The sequence below is a fragment of the Achroia grisella genome, unplaced genomic scaffold, assembly GCF_030625045.1.
Source record: "Achroia grisella isolate CSIRO2021 unplaced genomic scaffold, CSIRO_AGI_Agris_v1 utg5201, whole genome shotgun sequence".
NCBI lineage: Eukaryota > Metazoa > Arthropoda > Insecta > Lepidoptera > Pyralidae > Achroia > Achroia grisella.
Window position 1 is genome coordinate 401439 of NW_026712911.1, and position 17352 is coordinate 418790.

The 17352-nt window shown below is 30.6% G+C and overlaps 1 protein-coding gene across 4 annotated transcripts in view; it reads left to right on the forward strand.

Annotated features, from left to right (window-relative positions):
* LOC131847326 (uncharacterized) overlaps positions 1 to 17352 on the forward strand; it is a 50477-nt gene that overhangs the window by 15894 nt on the left and 17231 nt on the right. Inside the window, exon 1 of one of the 4 annotated variants that reach the window (XM_059196890.1) lies at positions 175 to 537. The exons of 2 other annotated variants lie outside the window; for them this stretch is intronic. In XM_059196890.1, coding sequence (XP_059052873.1) covers positions 486 to 537 — 52 coding nt within the window. In that variant the 5' untranslated portion in view covers positions 175 to 485. Of the gene's footprint in view, positions 1 to 174; positions 538 to 16566; positions 16794 to 17352 lie in introns of those variants that run through there. One more of the 4 variants, XM_059196891.1, reaches the window with a different exon arrangement.

Sequence of the window (17352 nt, forward strand, 5' to 3'; positions counted from 1 at the left end):
AAAACATATTTTCCGTTACCTCGCGTAATGTGCTCTAAAGACCGTCAACATTGTCAATCAACGATAGTAATCTCATCGTTTGGTGGCAAAATCTGTCCATTTCCCCTAGGGTTTATTATATCCGTAGCGCGGCGTGGTAGTGGTGCGTAGTTTTCGTCGGCAGTCGCAGGAGGGCGCTCCGATCGGTTGGACGTTAGGTAGCGCCGTCGCACCGCGCTGCACATGCGACCGCGTATCAAATACGATGACGGGTGTCCCGCGTCCGGTAACACGCACCCGCTTTCTACGGCCAAACGGTACAGAAGCCGCCTGCTGTCTCTGAGCCGTTATTGACATGTTTACATCTGTTCACTCGTCAACAAATAAACTTTTTCACGGTTATCAACATCAACTGATTCATATGCGCTTCAGCTGAAGGATTGCGAAACTGTACAAGTGAAGTTTAAAAATACATTGGCACTAGTGTGTGGTGACGCCCGTTCGAGATGTGTTCGTGCAGTAAATTCTACGATTTCTGTAGGAACTCATGCGGAGCAGGTAAGATCTTCGGAACACCTTATCTACCTACTTCAGTCCCGAAAGATGTGAGAGTAAGAAATATAAGTTGAAACGAGGTTCTCAGTTTAATTTAGCTTTCTTAGTTTATTGTTATATATGTAGGTACAACCATATCGTCGACAATTTAGAACTCATCGGACTTCGTCTGCATTTTATTGAGTAAAATGTGCTTAAGTCTGCTTATGTCCGTTCTCGTGATATAATCTGCCTTCATGCCACATTTCATAAGCGCATTGAATACAGAACAACGATGGTCTGATGGCTGGCTCATCAGTTATACTCGTGAACGGGTGCTGATTTTGCGACAGGTCTGCTCTATAAGAGCTACTATGACTGATTTATTTTGTTACTCAAACTATTACTAACTATTATATTTTTTTAATTTTGACAATTTGTATTCAACCAAAATTTTATCAATATTTAAAAGAGAAACAAGCTTGAATAAGGTCTTTTATAATTACTCTACAAGTTTACTCACATAAAATAATGCATTAAATAAAATATTTCAAATTAATTTAAGTTTTGAAAATAGACATTTTAATCAGGTATTTATAAGTTTACCGTGTTATAATTATTGCGATTTCCACTCATCTGGATTTATGTCACAAGTAACTGAAATGGTTAGAATTTACATAATAATATTCTATTTACTACAGGTATATATCATATAGATCTGCACTGTTATCTCTAATTCATTGTTTTTATTATCTACTCGACTATTTGTACAACAATGTCTACAGAAGTGTTATCTCTTATAAATTATATCTGTATCTATACATTTATTAATGTATAATAGTTGTTTTTTAATTAATTAAACCTGTAACAGGAAAAAATATGTACAGCATTCATACTATATTAATTATTCTACATCTCTGATGTATGTAGACATCAGAGATGCATAATTTAACTTCAACAATAATTATGACTGTAATTCTAATTTAATATTTCATTATAATAATGAAACTATATTGTAATAAAATGAAAGAAAGTTACTTTTATTCTCAGTATTGAGTAGGCATGGTCATTTTTTGTGTACTCATCTATTGATTAATACTTGTGTATTAAATTGCGTAAAGTGAAAAGTTACCTTTAAACTACTCAAAGTTCTTGTTGACAATGACTGAATATACAAATGATACAAGGTTTACTGGTACGCAAATTGTTATTGAAATTTCTTTGCCATGTCTAGAATGCTAAATACTATATATATACTTTAAAGTAATTTGTTTATGTTATAACAGGATATGTTGGATACTTAAATTTTATATTAATATAATTGTTGGCTTATTATAAATCGTAAAATACCTAAGTATAAAAAAACATGGTTGATATACCATTAAACTTGGTATTATAATTAAACTTCTTGAGCTGTATACGGTAATTCAAGATTTAATAATCGAAAGGATTTTTGTTGTGAGTGAAAATTTATTAAAAAAAATATTCCTATTCTCATCTCATTTTTTTTATTAATATATATATATTACAGATACACATATAAGTTTCTACCTATATGATTTCGTAAATTCTTAAAGGCCTAGGTTTAGTGCCACAAAGAGAATGTATCAACATCACGCTAAAATTCATGGTCACCAATCTGTATAGGATTATTTATAAAGTTGCCTACATTATACACATATATGTGTTATTATATACCCGTAATCTTTGTTCTGAAAAGAACTAAATCTACTCTTTCCTCCCAGTACTACCGTGTTCATGTAACGACAATATCATGCAATGTACTGTACATTTATATATGTATTAATCGTACGTAATCTTATATCTATAGAATATTTCTTATATTCGTACCTATTAATTTCTACGTTCACAACGCAAAGTAAGGTTACACGAAGAAACAGTCGAATATAATTTTTATTTCATCTGTTCTGGCTGGCCACCCTCACATTCCATTTTTCGCTCTGGTGACTCCAAGTTCGTGTACCATAGTTACATTGTCTTTATGCTAGACTGTAGTTCGGTTACGCTATATGCTTTTGACTTCAATTAAAACCTCAGTTATCACGACCCAATTTACCAACCTTCTTTTCTGAGATTCTAATTGTCCGAGATCTTTAATCTGGGCAGGTTTAATCGAACTACATAATTGAGAATGATCTTCCGGTTTCTGAACTTAAGGTCAAGTGTATGCGTTATATCATGATTATAAAATGCGCCATTTAGAAATATATTTATTTTGCTTACTTTAATCTATTTTGTGTCCTAAGCCATGAATTTAATGGACGTCACTGTCCTTATTCAATTAACCTTCTTAATCTCTACAGAGGTCGACGTTCTAATAAACTTTATTTCTTCATCCCCGTCGATCAGCATTTAATAGTGACTCGAATTCTTAGTCTCAATAACAAAAGAGTCTACTAATATTGTTTTATTTTGTCCTCAGAAAAGCTATTTCACTTTCAAGATATTGCAAATGATTTACATATAGTAAACGAAAAGAAAATGCTTTAACGAAGGTTTTTCCTTTGTAAGAATGTCGGTCAGTCACGTAACGTATGCGTTAATTATTTTCCGAAGCTAATCTTCATGTAAGTTTGTAACGAACTGGCGAGGGCTAGTATTGTTTGGCGGCTGTATCTACCGCTGGTGTGCGGTAATACAACAGTGAACACGTCCACCGTACAATGCCATCGGTCGCGTCGCCTCGCAAAACGTGCTTTGCATCAGCTTGTTTTGATTATTTCTTGAGTAATACATCTAGTATTTTAGTAATTCTATTACAACCAAATTGGCAGTATTTTATATATTTCATGTATAAAATAGTAATATATATTACTATTATTACTAGTTATAGAAAAAAATAATGTTTTAGAAATTTAGATATAACTCATTAATTGATAATGTAAAATGGAGAATCTTACGTCTAAAATATTTTTTTTAGTTTTAAATTTAATACCAGTTTAATATTTTATACGCGGGATTGACTAACAAATGAATATATTTGATTTCAAGTTGTATCCCTTCGTCTATCGCGTTAGGACACGTGCTAGTGTCATCGAAATAATGTGAGCTATTCCGATACAGATTATTCCTTGAGAATACATGAAAATAAAACGGTATAGGTAGTATAGGTATGCTGATCAGAAAGCTAAACAAGCAAGTAATAATTAATGTGTTCACTTTAGCCTATTTGGCTGAACATGGCGTCGACGTCGCCTATTCAGCGCCCGATTACACAATCAATAAATTTTCATGATTGGTACTACGAGTGTAATAATGTACTGATATATTATAACGGCCACATTATGTACCATAAATTGTTCTATTCATACGTCCTGTAATGACTGATATGTGCATGAAAATGTCATCGGTCTATTTTGTTGCATACAGACATACCTACGGTTAGAGATAATTAGATAATGTATGAGCATTTCCGCTATTCTTCATAGTGTATTTTAAAATAAGTAAACCATAATTAATAGTTTAAATACGTACTTAAGTTGAAGATTAGTATTATATTAGTAGTTGTTACATTATAGTTTACACAATTTAAGTGTAAATTGTGTAATTATCATGTGACTACACAACACATGTACATACAAATGTTTACAATAATATACCGTAATTACATTTAAACTAAAAATATTATTTCCAAAATAAAATATATTACCAAAACAACCGTAATAGGTACATACCTATTTTTAATACAAACACTAGTCTTGATATAATTTGAATGATTTCATCTGTTTTATTGTACAAGTATTAGTCTAGAAAACATGTTTATCAAATAGTCTTCATTAACTGAATATACTTTAGCTACTACTTGTTATCTTTGTCGCCAAAATAACAACAAAAATAAATATAGTATACTATAATCAAATGTACCTAATCGCTACGTAATATATAAGATTATACTGTTAATATAAATGTTTAAATAAATAAAATTTACAGATGTTTTTTTGCTACTCTATAACGAAACGAATTTCTCCATATTTAGATAAATATTGTAATAACTAACCAGTTTTTAAACTGACTGTGACTTGAAGAGTAAGGCCTGGTACAGGCATTACAAGGTTTAAAAATGACTGTAGTCATTAATCATCAGATCAGCAACTGTGAAATTATATGCCTGATTCTTCTTATAATATTTATTACAGGTACATACTTTTATCGTAATTTAAGTGGGCCAGCCACGGGATACATAGTGAGTTGTAGAGCTATTCTGATATTCAAAATATTAAACGGAGCGTTAATTGTACTGGAAATATATATGAGGAGAAGATGAGTGTTATAAGTTTTTTTTCTAAATGACCCATATAAGATCTCTAAATGATATATATATACATTCTAAAATATGTAAAAGTTTTGTGGTATGGACCATAGCATTTTTATTTGTAAAAAAAACTATATACTACCTGTTTAATCAGCCGTATTTAACGTTTAATACAATGTCGTCATCAGATTTATTATTTCTATCGGACGCAATCCGTCATAGTCGAGCGCTCGACCGGTCATGTCGATTTGAAACCGTCTCAAGAACATAAATTCGTCTCGCTGAATTCAGTCACGACTAGAAGCCTTCTTATATTTAGTACCATCAGACTCGATTTTGTTTAGCCATGAAAATACAATTATTTCGCTATTTTTTTTCCTGAGAAGGCTTATAGGTACTTACATGTTCAAGTCATTTTTTTTTTGTATGAATGAACAGATTTTTATAAAAATCTTGACAAAAAATACCTTTTTTTCTATATTTGGCTATTAACTACAAAATATATAAAATAGTAAATGAACCTTAACAGAAAACTCAACATAATTGAAATAATATTATGTGTTGTTTAAATAAATCTAAAAAGTTAAAACTGACATAATAATTTTAAGTCACAGCTATGTCGTTTTCATTGTGAGACGATTTCTTTTTCCTTATACGAAAGTTTATTTTAAACAAGTTATTTTAATACTGCCACATGAAAGTTTATATTAACATAAAAGATTTTATTTTCTAAAAACAGATTTAAGGTAGTTTTGTATTGTTACTTAAATGGGCATAATATTCGCAAATTGATATAATAGTTATATGGAAATAGAATTTGAGAAGCAAACTAAATTCAATTTTTACACCTCAGAATGGTTCGTATAACTACTTTTCAATAACTACTTTTAACTACTTTTAAAACGAGAATAATGAGATATTTACATACTAGCAATACGACTTTGCTTCGCAAGGGTGGACAGTGTTATTAGGTAGGTGATATAAGTATGACTTTATTATAAGTACATTGACTGAAATTAAATGTTATTAAAAAGTGTATCAAAATACATCATATTACTTAGTTTAAAAGATAAGAAAGCGGAAAAATAGTCATGAGAGACTAAAATATTCTTTTATACTTTTATAGATTACGTAGAAATTGCTGTTTTTTTTTTTAACTTGAAGACAAAATATTAGGAATTTGTGTATCTACTATATTACATACATATTATGTACAATTTCAGTTGCCATACATACAATTTGTTCCAGATTGATCTTGAAAATCAATTACACTAATGATTTTGATTGTTGTGTAATGATTTAGTCTTGATATGAAACAATATCACTTTATACACTCGCGATCGAGATTAATTGATGGAAGCTTGATAGAAGCGAGTACACGCATCGAACATGTGCACTTCATTTTAATTTGTAACATATATTCTGGCATATATAATAGATTTATATATAATAAAATCATATGGATATTTGTCGATAAGTAAGTTCATTTCATTATATATACATCTGTGACTCCAATTACTATACAGCTTTTGGTTTTTATTTTAATACTTTCACGATACACACACCTTATTTTCTGTGAAACAAAATATACTTGTTAAATATACTAAATATAGTTTGTTTCACAGAAAAATGTGTGATAGTGTGACAAAATATAGAATATTAGCTGTGCCCGCGGTTTCACTCGCGTGAAATTTATAGCTTATATGTTATTATGATGTATAGCTATATTATTGTAAAGTTTCATCAAAATCCGTTTAGTAGTTTCTGCATGAAAGAGTAACAAACATCCATTCATACTCACAAACTTTCGCGTTTATAATATTAATAATTAGATGTGACAAAACATGAAATAATAATTTATGACAATACATAACAGATATGTATGTGGATTTTGATTTTTATATAACTGGAATGCCGAACAGGCTGACGGTCCACCTAAACCTAAAGGACAGTGAGGAATGTCGCCTCTTTACTTTAACAGTACCTTCCTATGACACAGAATAGACTGTGACACCCGTAGTTGCTCTTTCTGTGTACTTGCTAGTAATGGGCCCAATTATAAATAAGTGCGAGGGCTTGTGATATTTACACATGCTATTTACGCATGTTATTTTGGAATTTTTGACAACTAATATTGGACAGTAATTATTGTTGTACAATTGTCGAACGATTAAAGTTATCCCTATTATTATATAAGAAAAAACAACAACAACATGCCAATATATATACAAATTACAAATATTGCGTGTTGTTTGTTGAAACCTCTTTTTAACTTCAGGTATGATACCTCGATATCAACTTCAATCGCAAACCAAACTAATATTAGATCAATTGATACAGAAAAATAGATAGGTGATATATAGTGGAAAGCATCTAGATCCAATAAGCCCAGTCTAGTTTTTTAGTTTACAGAATGGCAAAGAACTTGTCTGCCTTCTTGGTGGAGAGTAGTAACCATATATGTATGTCTATGGGTATAGTAAATAATCATGATTTAAGACGTATAATGAATCTTATGTGGTTACGCACTTCTTAAGTACCTTCAGTACCACAAAAGCAAGTAAGCATTGTTGCCATGGTATTGTCTTCTCTACCTTTCAGACCTAAACGACAATAAAAGCATAACAGACTTAAATAAAAAATATGGAAAACTAGTAGGTACTGTATTACCTATTCCAGAATCGCAGTAAAAACAATATTCTAATTGAATTGTTTCTATTTTTAATTTAGCTTTTATTATCAATAATTGGCGTCATATTGTTGTATTCCTGCGTTTTTCTGACAAATTACGGAGCGAAACACTAAAATTCTACCATCAGAAAAATTATATAGGTATATAAAATTATAAATCTATATTTGTAATAGGAAAAGGCTAATATTTAAATTAATTAATAATAATAGTTAATTAATATTATACATCGTACCATTATACCATACTATGACGTATAATATTCCTTACACACTGCAGCTGGGTTAAAATATTATAAGTCTATCCCATCTGCCTGACCTACGACCTAATTAATACTCTGCTCTACAAAAAGAGAGTTTAATTGATTCAATAAAGCGTTCTTAAGTTACAAATCAGATGCTTAATTTACTGCGATTTTATACCAACGAAGTATATTATGTAAAAGTATAGGAAAATAAAAAAAATTTGGGAATCTAATTTGTAACCTAATAATGCGACGGCATTACTATGATAATTATCGATTAATTGAACATTGAATTTTGTGACACAAATTTTTAGCCGCGACTTTGTTCGTGCGAATTGGAGGTGTCAATTGACTAAAATAAAAAGAAGCTTATAATTAAAAATCTTTACAATTTATCAAGCAGTTTAGATAACAAGATAACAAATAAAATGAGACAAAAAACTCACTTTCACATTTATAATATAGGTAAGTAAAATCTTATAAATTCAATTGCTTTATGAGATGTTATTGTTCGTTCGTAGATAAATTTAGTTTCATGGACTTTTGGCGGAAACAGAATTATATTTAAAAATAGCAACTGTTCACGGCGGTTATATGTGAGATAGTATATATCTACATTCTACAGGTGTTGAGCATGATTAATAGAATATCTAGTGTACTAGCGATTTCAAATTATTGTCATATCATAAACACTGAACAGTGACTTGGTGACAACCCATGAGATGTTATTAGACGACATGACATTATTTTGCAGTGAACGGACATCACTGTAATATTGGCGGTTGCTATATTTCATCAGAAGGTCATGAGCTTGCGTACTACTTAATACTTTAAACTTAAGGAGATGTGTTACAAGAAAAGGTCATGAAATATGTCTGTTATCACCACTACATTCACTCTGTAACTGTGAACTGTGGTGGTCAACAGGACTTATAACTTACGATGGCACGGTAAACGTCATTGCGACGATTTTTTTTTAATATTTGTAGGACTAATAAAAATGTTGTATTTCTTTTATTACATTTCCATTCTTAGTTAGAACTAGTGATGTCTTGACTTAATAATCAAACGACAAAGAAATAAAGCATTTATTATGTAAATCCATCTATTAAAATAATAGATAACTTCGTATAAGCGAATATTTCATGAAATAATTAACAATAGTAGTTGGAGATTTAAATTAATAAAAACATACCAACTTATATTCTAAAAAAAATAACTTAATTTGTTTATCTTTAGGTTTCGTGAAACCTTAAGACAAAAAGAGACTTTGTTGTGTAAAGTTCGCCTTTTCATGTTTTTACAATTTCATTATATCTTATTGTATGATAATACTTTTAAACTTATCTTTATTTATGTTCAAGAGATTTTCAGATTAACAACGTGAAATACCTCAACAACATTCTTTGGCTAATTACCCTCGTTTAACATTTTAAGGCCTAAACATTGAAGGGTGGTGAAACACTTTCTTATAAAGGAAGAAAATGTCATCGTTAATACCTTTACCTAAATTTATTTAATTTCAACCTGAGTTTCTTTGCCGGAAAATTTTAATTAACAAGGTACCTACTGTCCATTAAGCAACTACTAGCCCGTGAACTAATCCAATGCAATTGTGTTTTCTAGTTTCTCTTGTTTAGTTTCACTTTTATTTGTGACAAATTAGGATTTATTATCTTACTATGTATGCTGCAAGCAATTGAAGACGTAATTGCTGCTCATCGAATAAAGAATGTAATTTAAATTCAAAGAGGCATATACAACGTGCATGCTTGTGCGTAGACATATATGTGCGGATGATGCCTTATAACATATAAAATATGCTTTAATACTTAAAAGTAGGTGATATCCCCTCATTCTACGGTAGTGTCCTCTTTCTAAAAGTATCTAGGTATATATTAGTTACAGTATTAGCTGTTTTAAATTTGACGCGGTCATTATTTATCCACGGGATCCTATTACGTTTTTATTCTTCATTAGTAACAAACAAGACGTGTGAAATCTTGATTACAGTATAAGAATACGAAACCTTGTTCGTAAGAGGTAAAAGAAACAACTACATATCGAAGAATTAATTACACGCCTTGTAGTCATTGATACCCCGTATGACTTAAGCGCAATATATACCAAAAGAACTTGCTCCATGCCGAGCACCAAAGTACTAAATACCTAACTGACTACACATACATATATAACTACAAACGCGTATATATAAATTCTAGAAACACTCACTCCTTGGAAATACCGGTATTTATCTTTACTTAAGCATTAGGTACATACACAGGTATACATATTTATTAAAACTCGTATCTTTACATAGTATAAAATGAAGTCGCTTCCGCTGTCTGTTTGCTTATATCTTTTAAACTACACAATGGATTTTGATGCAGTTTCTAGCAAAAGATAGAGTGATTCAAGAGGAAGGTTTATATGTATAATACATGTACACCGGTGCGAAACCGAGCGGCTAGTCTGCAATAAAATTAAGGCCATGTATTTTCATAGCAATTTGTTTTCATATCATTATTCGAATTTTCTTTTAGTTTACTCAGGTTCATTGTAATTGATACTTTTGTCTAGACATTTCGAAACTCACCTAGATAAAATTGTATTAATGTGACCCGTTTCTCCTATAACGGCTTTACGATAAATAATGAAAGGAGGGATATAGGTATAAGTTTTATAAAATTATAGATTATTTTCACAAACTTTGATATAGTAAATATATAGTATGCCTGGTATGAAAAGATTTATTAAATAAGAATTTCGTATATCATTGCGTTTCTCACATATATACCTACCTAAGGACCTACTGTAATATTTACTGTATTAATATTAAGTACTATAATATCTATCTAGCATTTAACGGTTGATAAGAAAGAGGTAGATAAGAAATAGGTTTCAAATAAACTGCTAGTTGCCAAGGGATATAACATATAAGTACGTACTTAATAAAATATAAGTAGCAAAATAACATGCTAGTTTGTCATATTTTTGCAATCATACACGGTATCAAATACATAATGTTTGTAGGTAGTTGCGTGTATGCAACCAAGCAGGTCTTATTACCGGAAAATATCAAAATTTCACGCTTATGATAAATTATATTATGATGTTTACTCGTACTTTATATATTGATAGCACAATACAATCAGGTCAGTCATCAAACATGTGAATTTATGTGGTTGTTAATCTACTGTTTCATCTAGAAAACGGAAACTAGGTAGCGGTGCATCAAACAGTATCAGGCCCACATGTTTCGGACTTAAACAGGGTTGTCAACCTTGCGACATTCAACTTAATACAAATAAATAAAAAATTTATAGAATTTTGTCCATTTGCTCAATTTGCGTCTCTAACCTCGAAAAACATAATATTTTGACCAACTTTCATAAATCAAAATTCGTACATTCGATAATGAAAATGTCCTCACACTAAAGGCCAAAATTCAATCCTCGCAAGGTTGGCATCCATAGATTAAAATGAACGTTTATGGTTTACCGTGCGTCGGTTACACGGAGCCCGTTCACGACGAAAAAAGATCTATGTATATTTGATTACAATCGCATTTGAAGGAGGCTAATGAGAATTTCATGTACCTCATTCTTTATTAAAATTCAGGTCTTTCCTACTATATAATGTAGGTCAATATTTTGTTGGTTACCACGTAAATATTTTTATACATATAAACTCCGTGATACAATTTCAAAATCGTATATAGATATGTATGTTCATAACACTTATATACATTAAAGTTACTTTTATCTTGATAGCGTAATTATTCATATATATGATTTTTCTTGTCATAAATAAAGAAAGAATTCGTTCATGTAAATATTGAAAGACAGTGAAGTGAAATCTAAAACAATTAGGTATTATACTATTTATTGTACTCAGATTTTTATATAAGTACATATATTTGAAATGCGGCCAACTGAGATTGTCTGAAAATCCGAAAGTATTAACTGTGTTGCGTGATTGATAAGGAACTCAGTAATAAACTCGCGTGTAACGTCGCCAGTACCAAACAATGACTTAGTTTTCATATATTGAAAAAAAAATACTACTAACTAGCGTGTTAGGTCTAGCGTGACCATTACTGTCAGTACCTAATATTTTTCAATTTTGTTTATATAACTATTTTATGTTACATTAGCGGACTGATTAGACACGAGTATGTAACAAACATACGTATAAACGAGTTCAGCTCGCGACTTCGTTCCTGTTGTAACTTTTTTGATTGTAAACCCATTGGAATAAAACCAACACAAAATTAGTTAAAACCGCACACAGATACACTCTAATAAATTTATTTACAAGAAGATTTGATTTTATTTCTTTCTTTTGGTATACCAAAAGAAAGAAATAAAGCCTAAAAACAGAAAAAATGGCCTTTACTTACATTTGATATGTATGCATTGTTACTATAGAGTAATAGACATATATGTAAATGTTACGGTAACGGTAATTCAACATATAAGGAAATAAACATTAAATACGACAATATACGTGATCTTATGTATACTATAAACCATGTAGGTATGTACATTTTCCTCAAGCCTATTGTAGTATCGACTATATCAATGAAATTTACGAGTCAGTTTAGGTGAAATTCAACAAAGTTACACACACCTATAAGTATCATATCATCTGGTGATAATAATAATAATCCCGAACAATTCACATAGCGCCATCTAGATCCAAACTAAGTAGGTAAGGCTTATGTTATGGGTACTAGACAATTCTTAGAAATGGTTTAATACATTTTTTTTGTTAATGCATACATAGTATACATCAAAACATCCAGATCGATACAAATAATCATTCTCATGAATACAAATTATTGCATCGTGCAAGAAATCGAACTCGCTGAAGTAAAGCGGTGTGCTAAACCGCTTGACCATCAAGCCATCAGTTTAACTGTATTTTCAAATGAAATTGTTCTTTATAGTTGAAATTCGTGCGTACAAAATTTAAGGCCGCTATGACTCATACTTGATAAATGTATATATATACAGATGTATATTGACGAATATTTCGATGTATTGTGAAACCTATTTGAAATGACATTCTCTAAAATGTCGTGTAATATAATGAATATTTTAAAGATAATGATTGTAGCGACAGTAATTAGTTACAACCAGGAATCTAAAAGTTTCTGTTGTATGCAAATGAATCTAGTTGTTTAATAATGAATCGATTGATTACCTCCACTTTACGTGCATTTTTTATAAGTTATCGATTGACCTGAAAGCCCCATATCAAATTGACATGGCCTGGGTGAAAGACTGGCGTCTTGACCTTTCTACTCGGCTGCGCACTAAGGTTAATACTTTTATTACGACTCGTAATGATTATTCTAAGTATAAACACAGATAACATAATATTACAAAGTATAAACGATGTGTTGGATGAGTAATCGAAAATAAATTTGAATTATTTCTAAAAATTTTCAACTTATACTTTTAATTTGCATGTTGACTTATTATTAATTTATTATTTGGTTGATAATGTAAGACACTTTAATATACACATAAATAATACCTTAGTTTACGTAGCCTATAGTATTATCTTTTAATTTTACAATAAATACACTGTTTACTGTATACCAACGACTCTCTCTATCTTCTCAACATAGATAATACTTACTATTTTTATCTGTCACACAACAACGTATGCAATAAGAAAAATAACCAGACACTTCCAAACGGAGACTTCGTATAAAGTTTGCTAAGGTATGAGTGGTTGTCGATGGTTTTACTCAAGCCCATAGGTGATGAAAATAAATGATCATTCGTTGCATTCTTACTCCATCTACTAACGGAAGTTGCTATCAACTAAATGATTTCAGATTGAATTTCGTACATAGTTTATTATTACATACGTTCAACATAAACGACCACTATCGATATTTAGCGGTACTAAAATATGCATGCATTAGTGTACCTTCAAAGTCATTAATAAAATACGCCAAATGACAGTTGGAACTCAGTGTTGAAGAAAAAGGAAATTGGGTTAACGGGCCACCAACCCTTTATGGCGACGCGGACAATTGCTTCTTTTATGTTAACAAAACCCCTGCAAAATGTTTTACATACCGCAACCTAGCATAAAGTATGCTATTTAGAAGCAAAATTCATTAAAAAAAATATATGCTGCTTCAGATATACGAATAAAGACACCGTATTCTAAAATTATAGTTAGTATAATAGTATATATGATGACTATAATAATTTAAATATAGGTAATATTGAATAATTTTAACATAATATTTAACCATTGGTAACATGCCTCTTCTCAGGAAGCAGTAAATATTTGACTCTCATATATTTAAATTTAATATTATTCCGATTATGATAGTTGACTGTTTTTTACAAATATAGCTATCGTAGGTGTGACTTTATAAAAAAATCCTGTGTTGACATTTCAACATTGAACGTTTTGACGTTTGCTCAATAATTCACAGTATTTAAGCCTCCCACATAAACGGAATGGAAATTATGGACCACAATAGAATGACCTAAATGTCAACTGGTGAGTAAATCCGTGGAGTCATTAACACCGGCCAGGAATAGACACTACACGACACGACTACCGCACAACAGCGGAGGTGTGTCTCTCGCATTGGGAGATCAAACTCATTTCCTCGTTATTTCAAGAAATTTTCCTTGGCATTTTCTACCTGAAGATCAGTTATTTACAACTTTTATGAAAAATATTATTACGATTGATATTAACTTGGGCTGTCACTTGTTTTTATATATTCAGTCATTTTAACGAATATGTGAAACATCAAAACAATATCTTCATCAGTTTATTTACAAAACTATAATTACATACTGTCTACTTTGTTTATTATATTTATAAGTGAACCACTGTTACTCTCAGTTATTCTCAGACACTCAACTCAGCACTATACATATGTAAAAAAAATTATGAAAATCGCAAATGCCGTTTCGGAGAAATATGGCAACTAATACTGTTAGACGAGAATTTTATATAGAGATGTCATTATTTTTTGTCGCTCGCTATATTTTCTAATATAATCGTTTTCACTATAAGCTATATATTTTTATATATCATGAGTCTAGGCTTCTAAGACCAACAGAGTCACTATAAGACTCTGCATATATAACTAAACCTAGATTATAAACTCAAGTAGGTATACAACATTAACAGGTCATAATAGCTATGGCTACCTTCCGTATAGCTACAACGCCCTAAGGACCCGTTTTTAGTATTGCCTGTTGTCTTATTCCAATTATATCTATTGGAAAATCCTACATAACAGAGGTTTATACTGTTTTATAAGTTTTTTTTTCTATAAGACTACTATTAATTAGCGAAGTATAAAAAAAATGCCTTTGTAGTATTTGTACAAGAAATGTCTGGTAAACCGGTCCGTTTGTAGTACCTAATCTCGAGAACCTTTGTATATTATGAATACTACTTACTTATTACTACGTAAATTACCTGAAATCATAAAAGATCAATGGCTGGTAACCATTAAATGGTATACGTCAACCACAAATAAGATAATATTACTATTACATTCAATTAAATTTGAACAGCTGAAGTTACCACAATGGATAATATTTTCCTTATATTTTACGTTACAACCGTGCTTTGGTTTCAAATTTCATGTATAGAAATTATAGGGGAAGAATATTATTTGCGAAAATCTTGAGAAACATTGACATTTCTGAATTCAATTTAATTAAATCACTGAAATAATAAGTGTATATTAAAAAAAATACGGACAACGATAACATAAATGCGTACGTATATTTCTATTATTTCTAATCGTTCACTAGTAATTCCCAACTTTGATCCTTATCGATAGTATTCTTATAATAAACTTGGTCGTGGACAATTCAATTTAATAGAAAGCTATTCAAGATTGAAACCAAATAGAAATATTGTACTGTTTATTTTCATTGATTTTTTTATGCACAATTTCGTCTAATTCTTTTAAATAAACGTTTTAAATAAAAAGATTATTTGAGAAATCCGAACGGATTTTAAGCTAAAAATATTTACAGTGCATTCGAAAAGTATATATATCTTCTAACGCGTTATTAAAAATATTTATGATTCCAGGTGAGGCGGCTGGTAGTATGATTTTCGAAACACAAACAAAACTATAATATATAATCATCTTTATAAATCATTGGCTTGTCTGCCTCAATTTTAATAAACGCAAATAGCTGTATTTATTGACCTTATACAAGGTTTTTATTAACAGATTACCTGACTTGACCTTACTTATGGGTTATAATAGCTACTTTACGCTAATCATATTAGTACGGAACTCACACTAAGAGCATAATAATAACGCACTGATATAATTTTATTGGTCCAAGTTTTCTATAAAAGAAGCTATTATTTGTGGACTTTAATAAGGCAACAGAATTTGGCCATTGCCAAATTTCTAACAATCGCTATTTTGAATATACAAATTAATCTTAGAAACGGCTTAACCGATTTCATTGCAGTTTTCACTCATGCATTGTAGGAAGCTTCAGTTATTATTTTACAATTGAATAAAAATAGTTAATAACTACCACAGCCTGTGTACAAAGGCGAGCTTAGCTAATACCGTACTAAATAAATCTTAATACGATTCTAGTGCCGGCTATTTTAAACACCCCGATTTCTGGAAACTCTGACGTCACATGACGTAGTTCTCAAATGTCATAAGTTTTTTGGCTATGTAGAGTACATTGTATATATAGGCAGTCGTCAGTCGTCACAACGGCATGCGTCACCATTTGATTACCTTGTTACTACACAATATCATATAATACAACCGGATCAGGCCGCGCTTTCATATGTATACAACGAAGCGACACAGCCGGTCGATGGGACTTAACGAATAGACCGCACAAGAGTTTATATCATAATTTACTGATAACGGATTATTCTGAGTGTTAGTGACATACGATAACATACATTATCAATAAGATTTTATAATTATTTAATTACAATAAGTGACGTGTTATAATTCTAAACAGTTCCATATACAGTTTGTGTTTCAAAGGATTTGTGTATATACTGATTCGAATATTTATGAGGTATGTATTTTAGGATTTTCTCACAATTCCTAACAATGTATTATACTGCTGAATTCTGATGTTTCTCCCATATATGTATGATATTACTCATATTAGTTATACCTCGTTAGCATAGCGGCTTGGTATTTCAAGTTTCAGTTCTTCTAAAACTGGTGTGATGAATATTGTTAGCTCTTACGATCGACACCTCAGTATGTATAGAAATAGTGGTGATATATTTATGTATTCTTACACCATCTCGACATGGACTCTCAATTTTATATTTCTTTGATTATCATAATTAATAACACCCCGAAACCAGACCTACACTCTTACACTTAACGTATTTGTGCGTAGACAAATAACTGAAGCACAATATTATAATATTTTATCTTTTAGTAATAATAAATTAGACTATTTAGATAAAAATAGCAATAATATATACAGCGCTATTGATATGCTATCACACTATGTTTTAATAATATACATTAAGTACATTGAGGGGGAATTGTAAATAACAGTAATGAATTCTGTGTTTAAGGGTACTATGCTTAGGCTTAGCAGATGGGTTAGGAAATTG